The 23325-nt window shown below is 46.7% G+C and overlaps 1 protein-coding gene across 1 annotated transcript in view; it reads right to left on the reverse strand.

Annotated features, from left to right (window-relative positions):
- Positions 1-23325, reverse strand: part of mrpl3 (mitochondrial ribosomal protein L3) — a 77143-nt gene that overhangs the window by 19007 nt on the left and 34811 nt on the right. Inside the window, exon 7 of the mRNA XM_085989287.1 lies at positions 1383-1494. Within this exon, the coding sequence (XP_085845413.1) occupies positions 1383-1494 (112 nt within the window). The remainder of the gene's footprint in view (positions 1-1382; positions 1495-23325) is intronic.

Below are 23325 nucleotides of genomic sequence, written 5' to 3' on the forward strand. Positions count from 1 at the left end.
TGTCAGTTTCCATGATTGCCGGCTCTGTCGGGGGGGGGGGGGGGGGGCGGGGGCACAGCGCAGCCAGTGTCGGAGCAGGGAATGACTGACTGCAACTTCAAGATTTCCGTGTTCGGATGCGCATGTGTTACATCCTGAAGTTGCGGTCAGTTTCGAACGGGGAATAACAGCGAACACTGTCGGTTCACCGTTATTACCCACCGCAAATTCTGGACCAATGTCTTAATTGTAGCTACAAAGAAATTCAAATAAAATTTAAGATACAGATTAAAATTTGGGCACAAAAGTGCACAATTGCCACAGACTGTGAACTGCGAGAGGGTCACCTGAACTCAGACAATGAACATACCACGCCCCACGTTCGATCTATTCAACATATAAAGCCAGCATCCAGAAGTTCGGACACTGGTTATTTACAGCAGATAATCTGTTTCACCATGTTGCAATTTCTGAAATTGTGCGTTTTTCAAGTGCAAATAATACATTGGATATATTTACTGTGAATGCCATTGCAGTTATTGCTGACGAGAGGAGCTGCAATGGTCTGGACTCAAACCAACCAGCCACCAAGGGGACGGGAACACAACAGCACGATAGCAAAATACTGCAGATGTTGGAAATCCGAAATAACAACAGAAAATGCTGGAAAAACTCAGCAGGTCAGGCAACATCCGTGGAGAGAAATTTGAGTTGACGTTTCGGGTCGAACCCTTCTTCAAAACTGGAAAGAAAAGAAAATAGATCGAAGGCAGGGCTGCGATCGGACAAAAGAAGTGAAAGAAACAAAAGAAGTAAAAGAGACAATAAAAGGGTGTTCGAAGCTAGACGAGATGGTAATAGGCTGAGATTAGGTGTGAAGTGTGCTGGCAGGGCAAGAGATAGCTGCCAGGTGGGAGAGGAGAAACAAAAGGGGGGGGGGGGGGGGGGGAAGGGAGTGGAAAAATTACAAGTAAAAATGTAATAGGGGCCGAGGTTATGATCTGAAATTGTTGAACTCGATATTGAGTCCGGAAGGCTGGCAGAGTGCCTAATCGGAAGATGAGGTGCTGTTCCTCGAGTTTACGGTGACTTTCCGTGGAACAATACAAGAGGCCAAGGACGGTCAGGTCCGAGTGGGAATGGAGCGGTGAATTAAAATGACAGGCGACTGGAAGCTCGGGGTCACCCTTACGGACTGAATGGAGGTGTTCCGCAAAGCGGTCACCCAATCTGCGTTTGGTCTCCCCAATGTAACTGTTTCAAATGCGCTAGAGCTCTGGCAGAATGAAAGAGCTTCAAGCCTTGAACTGCTGAGGCAGAGCATTAATGACAATTCAATACACGGTGTGGTGCAGGGTAGTGCTGGAAATGCTACATTCACAAATAGCAGAAATGATACATACACCACCAGGGCCCGAGGCTCCGGGCCTCCTGTGAGTTTTGGTCTGCCCGTGTGTTGCAGGTTGGCCTTTAAACCCCCACCTCTTCATAACTCCTTGAAAACCTTTGCCAATTCTGCAGAGAGATTCATAGGATTAGAAATATATATATTTTAACACGGAGAGTCTCAAAGTTGCACATTGTAATTCAAATGCATTCCACCAGGTTTTTACAATAAACTGAAAGATAAAAGGAATCAAAAATTAGAACATAAGAACATAAGAAATAGGAGCAGGAGTAGGCCAATTGGCCCCTCGAGCCTGCTCCGCCATTCGATAAGATCATGGCTGATCTGATCCTAACCGCCAATCTACTATCACAGAACCATCTCCTGAATCTAACAGAATTAGACACATGAAATAGGAGCAGGATCAGGCTACACGGCCCCTGGGCCCGCTCCGCTACCCACAGGGCCATGTCCGACCCGAACCTAGACTCATGTCCAAATTCCTGCCCGCTCCCCGTAACCCTTAATTCCCTTTACTTCTAGGAAACTGTCTATTTCTGTTTTAAATTTATGTAATGATGTAGCTTCTACAGCTTTTTGGGGCAGCATATTCCATGGACCTACCACCCTCTGAGTGAAGTAGTTCCTCCTCATCTCAGTTTTGAAAGAGCAGCCCCTTATTCTAAGACTATGCCCCCTAGTTCTAGTTTCACCCATCATCGGGAACATCCTCCCCGCATCCACCCGATCCAACCCCTTCACAATCTTATATGTTTCAGTAAGATCGCCTCTCATTCTTCTGAACTCCAATGAGTAGAGTCCCAATCTACTCAACCTCTCCTCATATGTCCATCCCCTCATCCCCGGGATTAACCGAGTGAACCTTCTTTGTACTGACTCGAGAGCAAGTATGTCTTTTCTTAAGTATGGACACCAAAACTGTATGCAGTATTCCAGGTGCGGTCTCACCAATACCTTGTACAACTGAAGCAATACCTCCCTATTTTTATATTCTATCCCCCTAGCAATGAAAGCCAACATTTCATTGGCCTTCTTAATCACTTGCTGCACCTGCATACTAACCTTTTGCGTTTCGTGCACCAGGACCCCCAGATCCCTTTGTACTTCAGTACTTTCCAGTTTCTTGCCATTAAGATAATAACTTGCTCTACGATTTTTCCTGCCAAAGTGCATAACCTCACACTTTCCAGTATTGTATTCCATCTGCCAAATCTCTGCCCACTTACTTAGCCTGTCGATGTCCCCTTGCAGGTTTTTTATGTCCTCCTCACTCACTACTTTCCCTCCCATCTTAGTATCATCTGCAAACTTTGATATGTTACACTCGGTCCCCTCCTCCAAATCGTTAATATAGATTGTAAAGAGTTGGGGACGCAGCACTGACCCCTGCGGAACACCACTAGTTACTGATTGCCAGTCTGAGAATGAACCATTTATCCCAACTCTCTGCCTTCTGTTAGATAGCCAATCCTCTATCCATGCCAGAATATTACCCCCAATCCCGTGATTTTTTATCTTAAGCAATAATTTTTTGTGTGGCACCTTGTCAAATGCCTTTTGGAAGTCTAAATACACTACGTCCACTGGTTCCCCTTTATCCACCCTATACGTTACTTCCTCAAAGAACTCCAGCAAATTTGTCAAACATGACTTCCCCTTCATAAAACCATGCTGACTTTGTCCTATTAAATTATGATTATCCAAATATCCTGTTACTGTCTCCTTAATAATAGACTCCAAAATTTTACCTACCACAGATGTTAGGCTAACCGGTCTATAGTTTCCAGCCTTCTGTCTACTGCCCTTTTTAAATAAGGGTGTTACATTAGCAGTTTTCCAGTCTGCCGGGACCTTTGCTGAGTCCAGGGAGTTTTGGAAAATTATTACTAATGCATCCACAATCCCTACCGCCACTTCCCTCAAGACCCTAGGATGTAAGCCATCCGGTCCAGGCGATTTATCCGCCTTGAGTCCCATTATTTTACCGAGTACCACTTCCTTAGTGATGTGCCATAGATGATATGTATTGAGGGAAAATCATAAATAATTGGAAACAGCATTCTAAACTGCGCAATCACAACTGCATACGAAATGAGAGGTTTACTTTAAAAAAAAAATCATTCACGGGATGTGGGCGTCGCTGGCAAGGCCAGCATTTATTGCCCATCCCTAGTTGCCCTCGAGAAGGTGGTGGTGAGCCGCATTCTTGAACCGCTGCAGTCCGTGTGGTGAAGGTGCTCCCACAGTGCTGTTAAGGAGGGAGTTCCAGGATTTTGACCCAGCGATGATGAAGGAACGGCCGATATATTTCCAAGTCAGGATGGTGTGTGACTTGGAGGGGAACTTGGAGGTGGTGGTGTTTCCACGCATCTGCTGCCCTTGTCCTTCTAGGTGGTAGAAGTCGCGGGTTTGGGAGGTGCTGCCGAAGAAGTCTTGGTGAGTTGCTGCAGTGCATCTTGTAGATGGTACACACTGCAGGCACGGTACGCCGGTGGTGGAGGGAGTGAATGTTTAAGGTGGTGGATGGGGTGCCAATCAAGCGGGCTGCTTTGTCCTGGATGGTGTCGAGCTTCTTGAGTGTTGTTGGAGCTGCACTCATCCAGGCAAGTGGAGAGTATTCCATCACACTCCTTACTTGTGCCTTGTAGATGGTGGAAAGGCTTTGGGGAGTCAGGTGGTGAGACACTCGCTGCAGAACACCCAGCCTCTGACCCGCTCTTGTATAATTTTTATTATCTGTATGTTATTACTCTCTCATGGAGTTTTCACTGCTAGAAACAAGACTGACTTCTGCTTGGATAAGAACTCGTTAATTCTGCAGAGAGCTATAATGGGGTACTGGGGAAAGTTTTATTGATCTAACCTGGCAATTCAATATTCTGTGTAAAGTTTGATCTACAAGTGACCTAACTATCCAGGTTGAATTACCACAGAAAGCGCCAGGTTCTGGGCTGTTGTTTTGCTTCCACAGCTAAAAAAAGACTTGTATTTATATAGCGCCTTTTCCGACCACTGAATGTCCCAAAGCGCTTTACAGCCAATGAAGTACTTTCGGAAGTGTTGTCACTGTTGCAATGTGGGAAACACGGCAGCCAATTTGTGCACAGCAAGGTCCCACAAACAGCAATGTGATAATAACCAGATAATCTGTTTTAGTGATGTTGATTGAGGGATAAATATTGGCCCCAGGACACTGGGGAGAACTCCCCTGCTCTTCTTCAAAATGGTGCCGTGGGATCTTTTAAGTTCGCCTGAGAGCGCAGACGGGGCCTTGGTTTAACGTCTCATCCGAAAGACGGCACCAAGTCTCAGCACATTTACATTGCTTAGTCCGAGAAAAGCAGGAGGGGTTAAGATGGTTACCTGCAACACCTCAGTGTTTACACTGGAACGTGTGCAGGTCAAGTGACCAGCAACTAATGCAGACACAGTAGTTTCCCCACCAGGTGGAAGGTCTCATTTCCTGGAACCCAGATACCAAGGAGAAAAGGTGCAGCTTGGGAAAACTCAGTTCAATGGGAAAACAACTTTCATAAGTTGGGAGCCAGGAGAAGGGAGTTTTCTTTGATCTATAACAGTGCATAGTGTACAACATATGCAAGTCACGTTTATTTTGTAAATACAAACGTGTTTGCACACTATTTTGATGCGGACCATCATTACAAGCAATGTTCCTGCTAAGCTGCGTGGCCACCCAGCAGTCTGGAGGACCCGCGCAGGCCGCTCGGTTTCAATGCAAGAAACCGCGAAAATTTGAATGGGCCACGCAGCCAGTTAAAGGGACCGCGCACCCAAATTTTTATTTTTATTTTTAGAGGGAACATTGATTACACGTGCCAGCTTGAACTAGCTTTTCTTTATCTGGTCATTATCACATTGCTGTTTGTGGGAGCTTGCTATGCGCAAATTGTCTGCCTCATTTCCTACATTACAACAATGGCTACACTTCAAAAAGGCTACACTTCAAAAACAGCACGGTGGCATAGTGGTTAGCACTGTTGCCTCACAACGCCAGGGACCCGGGTTCAAATCCGGCCTCGGGTGACTGTGCAAACTCCACACAGACATTCTCCCCGTGTTTGCGTGGGTTTCCTCCGGGTGCTCCAGTTTCCTCCCACAGTCCAAAGATGTGCGGGTTAGGTTGATTGGCCATGATAAAAAAATTGGCCCTTAGTGTTAGGGGGATTAAATACGTGGGGTTACGGGAATAGTGCTTGGGTGGGATGGCTGTCGGTGTAGGGACCGGGTGCTAGGGTTTGGCTGATCAGCCATGATCTCGTTGAATGGCGGAGCAGGCTCGAAGGGCCGAATGGCCTACTCCTGCTCCTATCTTCTATGTTTCTATGTTTACTTCATTGGATGTAAAGCGCTTTGGGATGTCCTGAGGTCGTGAAAGGCGCTATAGAAATGCAAGTCTGTCTTCTAATGTTTCTGGTCACTAATCAATTGAGCGAATCCCGAGAATGAGATCATTGAAGAATTTAATTATTTCAAGGTTTCACTACTTTGCTTGTAGATACTGCACTGAATACAGTTGAAGAATATGATTATTTGTAGTGTGTTGTGGCACTGGTTAACCCAATTACCTAATAGGTAGACTGCTTAATTCGGGGAAGACCCAGCACTATATAATTAAGTGGCGGTGAGAACTGTACTCTCATTTATTCTTTGCATCAAACTGCAATGTTTTAAACATTTCACAAGAATCTATCCATCTTATTAAACGGGACACCCTCCACACATGATGAAATATTCCAAGTTAAAATGTTTTCAATTCTAAAAAATGCTGCATTCGGATTGGACTTCTGTGGTAAACCACTTTTGTCGTTCACTCTCGTTACACTATAGTTATCACTGTTATATCGTTACTCTATGGTTATCACTGTTCACACTGTTGTATCACTATACGAGGTCGCCTCTTGTCACGCTGTTATACCTGGGCTGACCACTGCTGACTCCGCCCATGGCTCCACCTACCTGCCCAGGTATAAAGGTGGTCGACTGGCTGGTATTCCTCCTTGTTGGATCCGATCACCCACGAGGGTGGGCTCTGTTATTTAGCCAATAAAAACCTATAGTTACTTTCTTAACTCGTCGCTTTTCATTGGATGAATTGATAGGTATATCAACTTCATTCCCTCATTTCATTATGAAAATGTTTTACACTGTCTGTGGGGGGGGGGGTATTTTCTCCAACCTTTTTCTATTTTAGGTTTTTCCTCGGATCAGCCTGCATTCCTCAGCCAAGCGCACAGGCAACTGGCTTACTGTAGTTAGTGACCACCTGAGCCACTTGGAACTAAAGAAATCCAAGGTATTAGAATTTTGGGTAGTTGAAAACCAGGCAATTCATCACTGATTTTAATAGGGCGCTGCACACAGACAAATATGTTCAATTACACATGTGCCTCGCTTTTTATAAATGCCCAGTTCAGTTTCTGCATTGTGTCTGCAAATACTGTACTGTAAGCTGCCCAGGGCAACTTATCCTTTCCTCGCTGTAGTAAAAAAAAAATTAGTTCCTGGGATGTGGGTGTCGCTGGCAAGGCCAGCATTTATTGCGCATCCCTAGTTGCCCTTGAGAAGCTGGCGGTGAGCCGCCTTCTTGAACCGCTGCAGTCCGTGTGGTGAAGGTGCTCCCACGGCGCTGTTAGGGAGTTCCAGGATTTTGACCCAGCAACGACGAAGGATCAGCAATATACTTCCAGGTCAGGATGGTGTGAGACTTGGAGGTGATGTTGTTCCCATGCACCTGCTGCCCTTGTCCTTCTAGGTGGTAGAGGTTGCGGGTTTGGGAGGTGCTGTGGAAGAAGCCTTGGCGAGTTCCTTAGAGCAGAGAAAGCTGAGGGGGGACCTGACTGAGGTGTACAAAATTATGAGGGGCATAGATAGGGTAGATAGAAGGAACTTTTCCCCTTAGTAGAGGGGTCAATAACCAGAGGGCATAGTTTCAAGGTAAGGGGCAGGAGGTTTAGAGGGGAGTTGAGGAAAAACTTTTTCACTCAGAGGGCGGTTGGAATCTGGAACTCACTGCCTGAAAGGGTGGTAGAGGCAGGAACCCTCAACATTCAAGAAGCATTTAGATAAGCACTTGAAACGCCATAGCATACAAGGCTACGGACAAGTGCTGGAAAATGGGATTAGAATAGACAGGGCTTGATGGCCGGCGCGGACACGATGGGCCGAAGGGCCTCTTTCTGTGCTGTATAACTATGACTCTGCTGCAGTGCATCTTGTAGACGGTACAGTGTGGAATTAAATGCACCATGACCTCTTCTCTACACCTCCTCCCAACAATTTAGGCAAGATTAGAAAGTAGATGAGGCACCAATCATGCGTGCTAAAAACAAAATCTTGTAAAATGGAAAACTCAATCCTATTTTTCTAAAAAATAGATTTTCCTCTTAAACCAATGAGAACATTTGCAGTTTTGCCAAATAGTCTTAAACACACTATACCTGGAGAACCCTCAATCTCATGCAGGCTGGATAATATTCAATCGTACTGGCATGACTCCCTGTAGTGTTACCTAACCATCCATGGAATTCTGCCTCAAAGTGTTGTATACTTGAATTTATGTTTTCAAAACTTTAAAAAAAAAACTGTTTTAACAAACTGATTAACAAAGTTGCTCAACTAAAACTATGACCTAACCCAATTCAAGGAAAATTAAACAAATGGAGGCGGATTCTAAATAAGCTGTAATTATGTAGAAGATTTTTCTTGTCTAAATAAAAAACACTACAGGCACAAAGACTTGTTTTAATTGAGGTAGAACAGTGTTGTCCAACAGATTGCTGACAAGCCACAGGCCTGGCTATGGCGACACTGTGTTAGCCACATGCACGAATTTCCGTAGAAAACACATGGAATCATAGAAAATTACGGCACAGAAGGCTGAAAAAGAGCTATCCAGCCTAATCCCACTTTCCAGCCCTGTAGGTTACGTCACTTCTCTTCAATTCAATTCAATTTTATTTGTCATATATGCAGCAGACGTGTACTGCACAATGAAATGTTGATTTTTACGAGTCCTCCCAACATTGGAATAAATATGGCATAACAATGATAAAATACTAATAGAAATACAGTAATAATAAATAAAACAGTAATAAATAATAAATTATTCGCTCATGAGTCTTATGGCCTGGGGGTAGAAGCTGTTTCGAAACCTGCTGGTACGAGACCGTATGCTTCGATATCTCTTACCGGACGGGAGCAGGGCGAAGAGGTTGTGGCTGGGGTGACTCGCGTCTTTAATGATTCTCAGGGCCTTCCCCCGGCACCTCTCAGGGTAGATCTCCTGCACAGCAGGTAGTTTAATTCCTATAGTATGTGGTGCAGCTTTCACCACCATCTGTAGAGCCTTGTGGTCTGTGGCGGTGCAGTTGCCATACCAGGTAGTGATGCAGCCGGACAGGATACTCTCGATGGTGCACCGGTAGAAGTTGGTGAGAATCTGGGGGGCCATTCCAAATTTCTTCAGTCTCCTGAGGAAGAACAGGCGTTGGCATGCCTTCTTGGTTATGACGTCGATGTGATGGGACCACGTTAAGTCCTCCGTAATGAATACACCCAGGAATTTGAAGCTGCTGACCCTCTCCACCTCAGCCCCTTCGATGTAGATTGGGATGTGTCCCTCCCCCTGGCGCTTCTTGTAGTCCACGATCATCTCCTTTGTTTTGCTGATGTTGAGGGGGAGGTTGTTGTACTTACACCATTCTCCTAGGGCTCTTACCTCCTCCCTGTAGCCTGTCTCGTCGCCATCTGTGATCAGGCTAGCGCATATCCAAGTACTTTTTAAATGCGATGAGGGTTTCTGCCTCTACCACCCTTTCAGGCAGTGAGTTCCAGACCCCCACCACCCTCTGGGTGAAAAAAGTTCTCCTCAACTCCCCTCTAATCCTTCTACCGATTACTTTAAATCTATGGCCCCTGGTTATTGACCTCTCTAAGGGAAATAGGTCCTTCCTATCCACTTCATCGAGGCCCCTCACACACACAAGTAAAGATTTATATATTTACTTAAACACCTACCATCATTCAGTAACCAAGGAAGTAGAACACTCACAACAATCAAAAAACACTCGAATACTATGCCTGCTTCTTACCATTTTACCAACAAACACACAAAGGTTGATGTACACATGCATGAGTCATGTGAATGAGTATAGAGATCACACATCCAAAGGTGCCTATTACTCATTTTTTATTTACTAATGACATCAACAACAACTACTTGTATTTATACAGCGCCTTTAACGTAGAAAAACATCCCAATGCGCTACACAGGAGCGATCATCAGACAAAATTTGACACTGAGCCACAGAAGGAGAAATTAGGGCAGGTGACCAAAAGCTTGGTCAAAGAGGGAGGTTTCAAGGAGCATCTTAAAGGAGGAGAGCGAGGTAGAGAGGCGGAGAGGTTTAGGGAGGGAATTCCAGAGCTTGGGGCCCAGGCAGCTGAAGGCACGGCCACCAATGGTGGAGCGATTATAATCAGGGATGCTCAAGAGGCCAGAATTTGAGGAGCGCAGAGATCACGGGGGGTTGTGAGGCTGGAGATTACACAGATAGGGAGGGGGCGAAGCCACGGAAGGATTTGAAAACAAAGATGAGAATTCTAAACAAAATAAGACACATTTGGATTCCCAATTAGCCACATGTGGCAAGTGGCCAATGTATTGGACTACACTGAGGTAGAAGAGCAAAGATTGACTCTGTGTGGCGATCCAACTGAAACTTGCAATTAGCTTGATACAAATGTAAGTTAAAATGAATTGAAAACCTACATAATAGGTTTCTTTACTCCCAATTTCTACAGAATAGACCCATCACCTCAAATAATACCTTGCTAGAAGTTTTGCATTGCACAGAATGCGCTCTTCTAGTTTACCCAATCAAATTTGAAAGTATTTAATAATTAAACCAAAGACATAGACATGGGATATTATCTCTCACATCAGACAGCAGCCACAATAACTTGTGGTTCTATCGTTCCCGAGTTACCATGCAAGCTTACTCAAAAAATATAAACCATACCCCAGAGTAAAAGAAAGACTCGCATTTCTATAGCGCCTTTCACGACCACCAAACGTTCCAAAGTGCTTTACAGCCAATGAAGTACTTTTTTTTTTTTTTTTTTTTATAAAAGTGTGGTCACTGTTGTAATGTAGGAAACGCGGCAGCCAATTTGCACATAGCAAGATCCCACAAACAGCAATGTGATAATGACCAGATTATGTTTTTAGTGATGTAGATTGAGGGATAAATATTGGCCAGGACACCGGGGAGAACTCCCCTGCTCTTCTTCGAAATAGTGGCCACGGGATCTTTTACGTCCACCTGAGAGAGCAGATGGGGCCTCGGTTTAACGTCTCATCCAAAAGCCAGCACCTCCGGCAGTGCGGCAATCCCTCAGTACTGCCCCTCCGACAGTGCAGCACTCCCTCAGTACTGCCCTGCTAACAGTGCAGCACTCCCTCAGTACTGCCCCTCCAACAGTGCAGCGCTCCCTCAGTACTGCCCCTCCGACAGTGCAGCGCTCCCTCAGTACTGCCCCTCCGACAGTGCAGCGCTCCCTCAGTACTGCCCCTCCGACAGTACAGCACTCCCTCAGCACTGCACTGCACAGCATCAAGGATGAACAACTCATTCCCTAAAAATCAGCTTGCTGCAAATGAGCCACATTTCTATACAAGCACTTGTATTGTGCTATAGAATCACTATATATTGACTTCGGATATAATCTGTAGTTGTAGCACTTGCTGTGGAATTTCGGGGGGCAGAGAGGTTGGCAGCATGCAGATTTGAAAATAACTGCAGCTACTGGCAAGCCAGAGAGAGATGCAGCTGTCGTGTGCCACCTCATCATCATAATCCGAGGCCTCACCCTCGGAGGGCAGCTTAACTGGAAGGTTAGAGAAGGAAGTGACAATTAGTTCACTGTGCAGAAACAGGTGTTGTAGCCTTTGTTTCATACAATCATAGATTGGTTACAGCACAGGAGGCCAGGAGGCCCGTCGAGCCTGTGCCTCAGCGAGTCCCACTCCCCCGCCCTTTCCCCGTAGCCTTGCAAATTGTTTTCCCTCAGCTACTTATCCAATTCCCTTTTGAAAGCCGCGATCGAGTCTGACTCCACCACCCTCTCAGGCAGTGCATTCCAGATCCTAACCACTCGCTGCATAAAAAAGTTTTCCCTCACGTCGCCCTTGGTTCTTCTGCCAATCACCTTAAATCTGTGTCCTCTGGTTCTTGACCCCTCTGCCGATGGGAACAGTTTCTCTCGATCTACTCTGTCTAGACCTCTCGTTTCGTGTTCTACAAAGCGAGAGTGAGAGTGAGAGAGACAGACAGACTAAGAAAGAAGGGCGGCGAGTGCATCTTTCTTCATGTTATTTCAATGTTCATAAAAACCTAATTAAATTTTGAAACAAGTTAATTATTTCACCAGCGTTTTGTTGACAGGAAAGGTTCAATGGAAACGGTTTATACCCGTGAAGTTGGTCTCTGGAGGTTGGACGAAATGGGTGATAGCGAATTGGTTGCCCGCTTTACACCCCGTCCCATTTTCTGTTTCCGTTCTAAAATGTTCCAGCTGGTCAATGAATTCTGGCAGGAGGCACAGGCGGGTAAATTCTCGACCTGCGGTGATCCCATCACAAATCTCGCCTGTTAGAGGAGGACACCACATTGCAGGCAGCAGCCCACGCTTCCCTGCCCATCAACTTTAATGGGCAGCGTGCACAATTTCCCCATGGGCGCCTCTGGCAGACAAGTGCCCATTCCAGAGAGAGTCAAGGCAAAGTAACCCAAAGGAAATATAAATAGACAGAGGATCCATTAAACAAAATCGCTTTCAGCCAAACCACTGCTCTTTTCTTTCAAAGCATCCTGTGTCGAGTTATTTTACATCTTAATACCACGGTCACGTTTCTTGTAACTATCGCCTTTTAATACACAAATTTGATCAAAAGATCCTAACATTGACTGTTTCAATTCAGTCCAGTGAAGCATCTAGGTTTTAACAATGACGGTTACAACCAACGTTTCCCCAAATGGTTTTTTTGGGGGTGCGCGGTCCCTTTAACAGGCTGCGCGGGCCAATTCAAAATTTTGCGCGTGCGGGAAATCTCCCATTTGAAAAGCCGGTCCTGGGCTGCGTAGGGTCTCCAGGAGGAAGCGGCACAGCTAAGCAGGAACAGTGGTTACAATGAGATTTCTCTATAATGTATCAGCAAGTTAAATACTGATAACACTGCATAGTTCAGGATTATGAGGGAAACAAAAAACATTCTTCGAAACATACAGGTCATGTGAGGCACCGGGCCTGTGCCAGGTCTTTGAAAGAGCTAGCCAAGTGATGGCACTGCAAAAGTACTTCACTGGCCGTGAAAAGGCGCTGCACAAATTACACACAGCTCCCTCGGAACTCCTTATTCAAGTCCCTGCAATCTGGTTTCTACACCGTTTATAGCGGCATGGGTCAAAAATCAGAAACGACATACTGTGCAACTCTTCATCCTCTCCTCCGCTATTGTGATCCCATCGTCCTCCAACCTCTCCTTCGCACTCCATCTCACTGTTCACTTCTGGTTCCACTCTTGGCTGACTCAACACAAGCTCAGTATTGCTGGCAACAATAGCTGTCATTGTTAAGAGTTATACAGCAGAGAGAGAGGCCCTTCAGCCCATTGTGTCCACACCGGCCATCAAGCCCGGCCTATTCTAATCCCATTTTCTAGCACTTGGTCCACCTTCTTCTTAGGCAGTCCCTCGGAACCGAGGATGACTTGCTTCCACATTAAAAATGAGTTCGCAGGTGACTGATGAGTCCAATGCGGGACCTACAGTCTCTGTCACAGGTGGGGCAGACGGTGGTTGAAGGGGTGGGTGGGTGGGGTGCTTGGGTTGACATGCGCTGCCTGCGTTTGACTTCCGCTTGCTCCCGAAGAGACTCGAGGTGTTCGGCGCCTTCCCGGATACTTCTCCTCCACTTTGTGCGGTCTTGGGCCAGGGATTCCCAGGTGTCAGTGGGAATGTTGCACTTTTTCCAAGGAGGCTTTGAGGGTGTCCTTGAAGCGTTTCCTCTGCCCACCTGGGGCTCTCTTGCCGTGCCGGAGCTCCGAGTAGAGCACTTCTTTTGGGAGTCTCGTATCGGGCATGCGGACAATGTGAACTGTCCATCGGAGCTGATCGAGCGTGGTCAAAGCTTCGATGCTGGGGATGTTGGCCTGAGCAAGAACACCGACGTTGGTGCGCCTATCCTGCCAATGGATTTGCAGGATCTTGCGGAGGCAGCGTTGGTGGTACCTCCAGTGCTTTGAGGTGCCTGCTGTACATGGTCCATGTCTCTGAGGCATACAGCAGGGCGGGTATCACTACTGCCCTGTAGAACATGAGCTTAGTGCCGGGTTTGAGGTCCTGGTCTTCAAACACTCTCTTCCTCAGGCGACCGAAGGCTGCACTGGCACACTGAAGGCGGTGTTGGACTTCGTCGTCTGCCCTTGTTGACAGTAGGCTCCCGAGGTATGGAAAGTGGTCCACGTTGTCCAAGGCCTTGTCGTGGATTTTGATAATCGGGGGGCAGTACTGTGTGGCGGGGGCAGGTTGGTAGAGGACCTTTGTCTTACGGATGTTTAGTGTAAGGCCCATGCTCTCGTACGCTTCGGTGAAGGTGCTGACAATGGTTTGGAGTTCGACCTCCGAGTGAGCGCAGACGCAAGCGTCGTCTGCATACTGTAATTCGACGACAGAGGATGGGACGACCTTGGATCTGGACTGGAGGCGACAGAGGTTGAACAGTTTCCTGTTTGTTCTGTAAATTAGCTCCACTCCAGTGGGGAGCTTACTGAGGGTGAGATGGAGCATTGCAGCAAGGAAGATTGAGAGGAGCATTGGTGCGATGACACAGCCTTGCTTGACCCCGGTTTGTACGTGAATTGGGTCTGTGGTGGAACCGTTGGTCAGGATCACGGCTTGCATGTCGTCGTGAAGCAGGCGGAGGATAGTGACAAACTTTTGAGGGCAGCCGAATTTGAGGAGGACACTCCATAATCCCTCACGGTTGACAGTGTCGAAGGCCTTTGTGAGATCGAAGGCGGCCATGTACAGCAGTTGATGCTGTTCCCTGCATTTCTCTTGTAATTGATGTGCGGTGAAGATCATGTCCATTGTGCCCCTTAGTGGGCGGAATCCGCATTGCGACTCTGGGAGGAGCTCTTCGGCCACTGGGAGAAGGTGATTGAGGAGGATTCTTGCGATGACTTTCCCTGTGGCAAACAGCAGGGAAACTCCTCTGTAATTACTGTAATCGGACTTGTCACCTTTCTTGAAGATGGTCACAATTACGGCGTCTCTGAGATCTCCTGGCATGCTCTCCTCCTTCCAGATAAGAGAAATGAGTTCATGAATTCGCGCTAGTGCTTCTCCGCCATGCTTTACTGCCTCGGCGGGGATTCCATCTGCTCCTGAGGCCTTGTTGTTTTTCAGTTGTCGGATGGCCTTTTCAACCTCATGCTGGGCTGGAGTTGTGCTGAGATGGTGGCGGGTAGCATGCTGTGGGATGGAGTTGAGAACACTCGTGTCGAAGACAGAGTCGTGGTTAAGATCTTCGAAGTGCTCCTTCCAGCGGGCACTGACGGCCTCTCTGTCCTTGGCCCGCAGTGGGGAAGGGCCTTGGGTGCTTGGGCCGTAGATGGTCTTGACTGCGCTAAAGAATCCACGCACGTCGTGGTTGTCGGCTAGCTGCTGGATCTCCTGCACTTTCTCCACTCACCATCTGTTCTTCAGGTCACGAGTTTTTTGTTGGACCTCAGCCTTCAGGCTTCTGTAGAGCTGCTTTCTTGCTCTCGAGTTCTGTTGCTGTTTCCAGATCAGGAATGCCTTGCGCTTGCGGATTATTAGCTCCTGGATCTCCTGATCATTCTCGTCGAACCAGTCTTGGCGTTTCCTGGTCGAGTGACCGAGCGTCTCTTCACAGGTGCTGATTATGGAGGCCTTGAGTGCAGACCAGGCGCTTTAGACACTCTGTGTCTCTGCATCACTGGGAGTAGTCAGGTTGGTTGTGAGGCGCAGGCTGAATAGGGCTTTCTTAGCGGGGTCTTTGAGTGCTCCAGCGTTAATTTTCCTGCGGCATTGTTTCTGTTGCCACCGCTGTTTTGGGGCTACATTGATGGAGATGACAGAGCGGATTAGGCGGTGGTCTGTTCAGCAGTCATCAGCTCCTGTCATGGCGCGGGTGATGCGGACGTCCTTGCAGTCCCTCGCTCGGACGATGACGTAGTCCAGCAGATGCCAGTGCTTGGAACGAGGGTGCTGCCATGAAGCCTTGTACTTGTCTCTCTGATGGAACAAGGTGTTGGTTATGACGAGGCCATGTTCTAAGCATTTCGACAAGAGGAGAGTACCGTTGGAGTTGGCTTTCCCTACCCCCTCTCTGCCGATCACACCTCCCCAGAGGTCTGTGTCCTTTCCAACTCTGGCGTTAAAGTCGCCAAGGAGGATCACCTTGTCGCCCGTTGGGACTCGGGACAGGGATTGTTCGAGGCTGAAGTAGAATTCCTCTTTGGTCTCGTCTGCGGCTTCCAGTGTTGGGGTGTACGCACTGATGACCGTAGCGCACTGGTTCCGGGCTAGGGTGAGCTGAAGAGTCATGAGGCGCTCGTTTATACAGCATGGGGAGTCTCTGAGGCGCCCAACTAGTTCATTTTTTATGGCGAAGCCTACCCCATGGAGGCGGCGTTCTTCTTCAGGTTTGCCTTTCCAGAAGGTGGTGTAGCCACCGCCTTGCTCCTTGAGCTGGCCTTCCCCTGCCCGTCGGGTCTCACATAGGGCGGCGATGTCAATGTCGAAGCGTCTGAGCTCCCGGGCAACGATAGCAGTACGGCGTTCTGGTCTGTCACTGTTGGGGTTGCCTTCCTTACAAGGTCCATAGCCTTGTATGCTATGGCGTTTTAAGTGCTTATCTAAATGCTTATTAAATGTTGTGAGGGTTCCTGCCTCAACCACCCTTTCAGGCAGTGAGTTCCAGATTCCAACCATCCTCTGGGTGAAAAAGTTTTTCCTCAAATCCCCTCTAAACCTCCTGCCCCTTACCTTGAAACTATGCCCCCTGGTTATTGACCCCTCTACTAAGGGGAAAGGTTCCTTTCTCTCTACCCTATCTATGCCCCATATAATTTTGTACACCTCAATCAGGTCCCCCCTCAGCCTTCTCTGCTCTAAACATATTTTTTTTATTCATTTACTGGATGTGGGCATCGCTGGCAAGGCTAGCATTTATTGCCCTTGAGAAGGCGGTGATGAGCCGCCTTCTTGACAACCGAGTGGCTTACTGGGCCATTCCAGAGGGGCAGTTAAGAGTCAACCACATTGCTGTGGGTCTGGAGTCACATACAGGCCAGACCGGGTAAGGACGGCAGATTTCCTTCCCGAAAGGACATTAGTGAACCAGATGGGTTTTTACAACAATCCGGTAGTTTCATGGTCACCATTACTGACGCTAGTTCTTTTATTCCACATTTATTTAACTGAATTTAAGTATCCCCCAGCTGCTGTGGTGGGATTCGAACTCTTGTCTCCGGATCATGGGTCCGAGACTCATCCAATAACATTACCACCATGCTACCGTTCCCGCTAGTGTGGTCATCTCTGGAGTCTATCCTCGAATTCCTCCAATCCCTCATCTTCATGATTACCCTCCAGCAGTATTATCTGGAAGCACAGGGCCAGCTTCCGTATGAAAGCAGACACCCAGTCTTACCTCACTTTGCCACTGATGAAGCGACTTCTGCTGCACTCCAATACTGCCTGTGGAAGATCAAGGTGCCACAACCACCTCCAGATCAAACATGCTCCGGGGTTTTTTTTTGGCTTCGCACCCTCCCACCTTGGGAGATTCCTGTCCCACGTCCCAGTATTGTTGAATAATGAATGTTAGTGTAGATAGAGCTGGTAACGCAGCAATACTTCAGCAAGGTTTGTATTAAGTCTGCTCCCTTACACATTTGGGTTTTAATATGAAGTTCAATCACATCATAAGAACTCACTGGCCGGAAATTCCTCGGATTTGCGCACCCATTGCCGGCAGTACTTTGCCGGAATTGCGGTGCAAACCTCGTTCACAAGAGTAAATGGCGTTTCCCCCACGCTTCTTGAAGTAACGACAGCACAGCGAAGAAATTCCCAGCCACTACGACAGTGTAAGCAACTTAAGAAAAATAAGGTCGTCACATATTACTTGGAAAATAAGAATCTAAATAGGGTAGAAGAGCAGAGGGATCTCGGAGTACAAATACACAAATCACTAAAAGTAGCGACGCAGGTTAATAAGACCATAAAAAAAAGAGGGATAGAATTGAAAAGTTATGCTAAACTTGTATCGAACCTTGGTTAGACCACACTTGGAGCACTGTGCACAGTTCTGGTCGTCATATTATAAAAAGGATATAGAGGCACTGGAGAGGGTGCAGAGAAGATTTACAAGGATGATACCAGAAATGCGAGGGTATACATATCAGGAAAGGATGAACAGGCTGGGTCTCTTTTCTCTTGAAAAGAGAAGGCTGAGGGGGTGACCTAATAGAGGTCTATAAAATTATGAAAGGTTTTGATAGAGTGGATACAGAGAGAATGTTTCCACTTGTGGGGAAGAGCATAACGAGAGGCCATCAATAAAAGAGCGCGATCCAGCCTAATCCCACTTTCCAGCTCTTGGTCCGTAGCCTTGGGGGTTACGGCATTTCAACTACCTCCGTTCCAACTCTATCCCGCTGCTGACAAAACTGTCGTCAATACCGCCATCACCTCGAGGCTTGACATTTCCCAACATCCTTCAAATTGACCTCAACATCTCCATCTTCCACAAACTTCAACTCATCCAAAGAGTGATATGATACAACCCGTGTGCATCAAGTGCAATGCTCTCATCTTCTCCAGCTTCCACCAGCAACCTGTGCCCCAGAATATCTGTTCCAAAACTCTGGTTTGGTTTGCTAAACTCGCCATAGCTTGGTCCCAGTCCACCACCTTTGTCTTGAATCCAGTCATGGCACCTCCAGCAGCGCTCTCAACCCACGTCTCCTCGCCTTTCCGCTCCATTATTAGGAGCAGCTTGTTCACCCCACGACGTTCCTGCCACCCAAGGTCTGGACCTAATCCCCTCTTCTCTAACCCAGTTAAACAAAATAGCAGAAGACAGCTTCAATTCTTCCAGCACTGTCCAGGTAAATCTTAAATTTCATTCTACGAGAACTATACCCAATATTTAACATTCACACAAAACCACCGAGAATTAAGCACCCATTACGAGCACGGCGCCCAATATACAACATTTAGGCGATACTACTGATAGTCAAAGGCAACTGCACACTTCTTAAAATACTCTTAAGTTGTGCTTCGCCCCAAAATTCATCCCTGTTGGTTTTCATTAATTCAAGAATAAAAAAAGACTTGCATTTTTATACCCCCTTTCGTGACCACTGGACGTCCCAAAGCGCTTTACAGCCAATTAAGTACTTTTTGAAGTGTGGTCACTGTTGTAATGTAGGAAACACGGCAGCCAATTCTGCACAGCAAGCTCCCACAAACAGCAATGTGATAATGACCAGATAATCTGTTTTTAGTGATGTTGATTGAGGGATAAATATTGGCCCCAGGACACCGGGGAGAACTCCCCATCTCTTCTTCAAAATAGTGCCGTGGGATCTTTTACATCCACCTGAGAGAGCAGACGGGGCCTCGGTTTAACTTCTCAGCCGGAAGACGGCACCTCCGACAGTGCAGCACTCCCTCAGTACTGCACTGGGAGTGTCAGCCTAGATTTTTGTGCTCAAGTCTCTGAAGTGGGGCTTGAACCCACAACCTTCTGACTCAGAGGCGAGGGTGCTGCCCACTGAGCCACGGCTAAATAAATGGAACTTGAAAATGGACACCGTGTTTAATAATTTAGCAGCTGATTTTAAGTTGATGGATTCATGGCATGGCTTTACTTGTTTCCTTTTGGGTTTTTTTAAAACAAAAAGCAAACTTAGCAAAAGCTGAAGCATTAGCAATTATTGTCGTAGCTGCTGCAAGAGTGGATTGAACAAATGAATTCTCCTTGCAAATAATCAGGAAGCAAAAGAAGACGAGAGTTGGCATGTTTTCCCAGTCATTATTCAGCCAATACAACTTGTCTTCAGATTTTATTCTGATCACTTTAAGTACGGCACTTGGTGATCCATCACACATGACGGACGCCGTCGCAAACGCCACAGGCACACGGTCTCATCTTTTAATTAATTTGTAGGGTAGCTCTCTGATTTAACGGTTAAAAAAATGTAACCTCAGGAGCTACGGTTCCTTTAATAGTAAAAAAAAAAAATGATAAAGACAGTCACAGCACGTGTGTTAGGAGCCGAAGTGCTGAGTGACTCTTTTGATTCGGTTTACTGGCTTATATTAACCAGATGACGGTTTCAAATGTTCCTGCTGCTTTCTGGCGACCTCCTGTATCACTTTCAAAATAAGCTCGCTGCAGCTGCACGACCGACCGTAGCAAGCAATAAATCTTATCGCAATGACTAAAGTGACTTCATTCGAATTTCAATTGACTTTTTTTTTGCGTGGGGGGGGGGGGGGGGGGGGGTGGGATTGGGTTACAGAACTAAACTCTGCAAAAGATGCGTTACCAGGATCATAAAGGGAATGTAAACTGGGAGGCCAGGGTTCATGGTTTCTTTCTATTTATCGCAAAATTAGTAGAGATCTATATCTAGTGGATGATCAACGAGTAAGGGGAAATGTGTAAATATATATGCATCAATACATTCCACTTTAAAAAGAAAATTGGCCAACGTCGAGACACAGGAAGGAGAAAAGTTTTAAAAATGAACATTTTCAAGTCAGATATCAGTGTATGTTTACATAAAAACATAAGAATTAGGAGCAGGAGTCGGCCATTCAGACCCTCGAGCCTGCTCTGCCATTCAATAAGATCATGGCTGATCTTCGACCTCAACTCCACTTTCCCGCCTGATCCCCATATCCCTCGATTCCCCGAGAGTCCAAAAATCTATCGATCTCAGCCTTGAATATACTCAACGACTCAGCATCCACAGCCCTCTGGGGTAGAGAATTCCAAAGATTCACAACCCTCTGAGTGAAGAAATTCCTCCTCATCTCAGTCTTAAATGGCCGACCCCTTATCCTGAGACTGTGACCTCTGGTTCTAGACTCTCCAGCCAGGGGAAACAACCTCTCAGCATCTACCCTGTCAATCCCCCTCAGAATCTTGTATGTTTCAATGAGATCACCTCCTCCTCTTCTAAACTCCAGTGAGTATAGGCCCAACCTCTCTTCACAGGACAACCCCCTCCACGTCTCCTCCTCTTCCAAAATAATGGTTCAACAAACTCAAAACAGCAGTACTCGGGCAGTCCTGCAGCAGCGTGTTAAAACACCAATATGCCATGCCACACAAGAATAGCGTCGCCCCCTGTCCCAAGAGGGGCGGCGATCGGATTCTTCAGTGTGGTGTTGGGAGGAATATTCTTGCTCCTCCCGGCATCACATTCAGGCAAGTTACTTCCCTTCTTGGTTGGGCCTAGCAGGTGATCCCTAGGTCTGGTTTACTGGTGCAGCTGGGGGCACTTTAGCATGGTGATTACGTTACTGGACTAGTAATCCAGAGGCCTGGACTAATGAGCGAAGGCGCGAGTTCGAATCCGACCACGGCAGCTGGGGAATTTAAATAAATCTGGAATAAAAAGCTAGCATCAGTAATGGTGACCATGAAACTACCAGATTGTGGTAAAAACCCATCTGGTTCACTAATGTCCTTTAGGGACGGAAATCTGCCGCCCTTACCTGGTCTGGTCTGGCCTGGCCTATATGTGACTCCAGACCCACAGCAATGTGGTTGACTCTTAACTGCCCTCTGATGGCCCAGCGAGACACTCAGTTGTATTCAAGAGGGCAGCTCACCACCACCACCTTCTCGAGGGCAATTAAGGATGAGCAATAAATGCTGGCCTTGCCAGCGACATCCAGATCCAGTGAAGGAATAAAATAAAAATTGTGGAGAGGGGGGCCTCGAACAGGCTTTAGGCCCATTATTTGCATATGCTAGGCCCTAGCACCTACTTCAGGTGTGGGTAAAGGATGCGTATTTTTTTGCCCTTACCCAATGATGGGCGGCACTCCCGGCCGGAAAGGTGCGTACACTCCCGCCGGCCAGGTTGGGTCCTTAATATGCCAAGTAGCGCCCGAAAAGCAGGTGCTGTGCGGACCAATATCTTAGCCATGGTGTATTCAGACAAGCCTTTTTAAAAAAAATAAACAGGTTAGGACAATAGTTAGTTAAGAAGCAAATGAGTTAACTGCGATACTGTTTCCCCATAGACTGTGCGGCCAGTAGCGAAGCGAAGGCGTTTGTCGCTGGCCCTGAAGTAAGCAGTGTCAAGAACTTCGGGTTTCCCGACGTGTAATTCAAATCAACAGAGTATAGTGGGGATCCCCTTGTGCGAGCTGCTTTGGCTGTCTAAGCAGCCAATCAAAATGCAGAATTCTCACAGCGAACCAGGAAGTGGGTAAACTCCTCCGATTCTAACTTTTTAAAAATGTTAGAGAGAGCAAAACAAAGATTGGGGCTCTCACACGGGGGAAAAGGCAAACCTGAAATAAAGATGGACAAACTTTAAATAAAAATGAACTTTTGTTTTAGAAGTTTCATAAACATTTTAATTTTTATTAAAATGGACAAATTTCACACTGCACAAAATTAAAGTTAGTTTTTCAGGCCCTTAACCTTTGTTTAGCAGTCGATACGTTGTTAAAACCCCAGTTACACCTAATCCCTTTGGGTCTAACTTTTAATGCGGTATTTAACAGCGTAATTACCGCGGAAGAGCCAAAGTTTGCATCAGTTTCCCCGATTTGAGAGATTTCACTGATTGCCGGCTCTGTCGGGGGTTGGGCCACGGCGCAGCCAGTGTCGGAGCAGTGAATGACTGACAGCAGCTTCAGGATTTCCGCGCTGCGTCCTGAAGTTGCAGTCAGTTTCAAATAACCATTATATCGGTAAATCTTTCATCCCTCTGTGAGCAGAGACACATAGCAGCTGGGGCACAGGCTGCCAGAGATGCCTTTTGCTTGGGATTCTAAGCAGCGCACTTATTCAAAAAAAAAAAAAAAAACTGTCTGCACAAGAGAGCCTGGGCACAATCTTCGTGCGAAGAACCAATATCAAAATGCTGAAGTCTCCTGCGACAACAATAATAAAAGGTATGCTCGCTGACCTACATTGATTCCCGGTTGAGCAACGCCTCGATTTTAAAATTCTCATCCTTGTTTTCAAATCACTCCATGGTCTCGCCCCTTCTCTCTGTAATCTCCTTCAGGCCCATAATCACCCCCCCCACCCCCCCCACCCCCCCAACGAGACCTCTGCGCTCTACCAAATCTGCTCCCTTGAGCATCCCTGATTATAATCGCGCCACCATTGGCAGCCGTGCCTCCAGCTGCCTGGGCCCCGAGCTCTGGAATTCCCTGCCTAAACCTCTCCGCCTCTCGACCCCTCTCTCCTTTAAGATGCTCCTTAAAACCTACCTCTTTGACCAAGCTTTTGGTCGCCTGTCCTAATATGTGGCTCGGTGTCAATTTTTTTTTTTTTTATAACACTCCTGTGAAGTTAAAGGTGCTATATAAAAAAGTAGTTGTTGTTGATGGGTAGATTTATTACTTTCCAAAAGGTGACTGCAGATAATCCTTAAACCTTCATTAATTAAATAAATGTTAATATGCTTTAAATGTGATTTTATTAAGAGTGGAATTTAATTGGTCCAGCTGGCAGGTTACGCTACAATTAGTTTCAAATGAACATCTCAGTGATTTTATGCTTGATAAACAGCTCCTACATTTAAAAAAAAAATCATAATGGATATATGAAATCCTGAGAAC

This window comes from Somniosus microcephalus, chromosome 5 (genome assembly GCF_052327205.1).
Source record: "Somniosus microcephalus isolate GS21.2 chromosome 5, FLI_Smic_1.0, whole genome shotgun sequence".
Classification (NCBI taxonomy): Eukaryota; Metazoa; Chordata; class Chondrichthyes; order Squaliformes; family Somniosidae; genus Somniosus; species Somniosus microcephalus.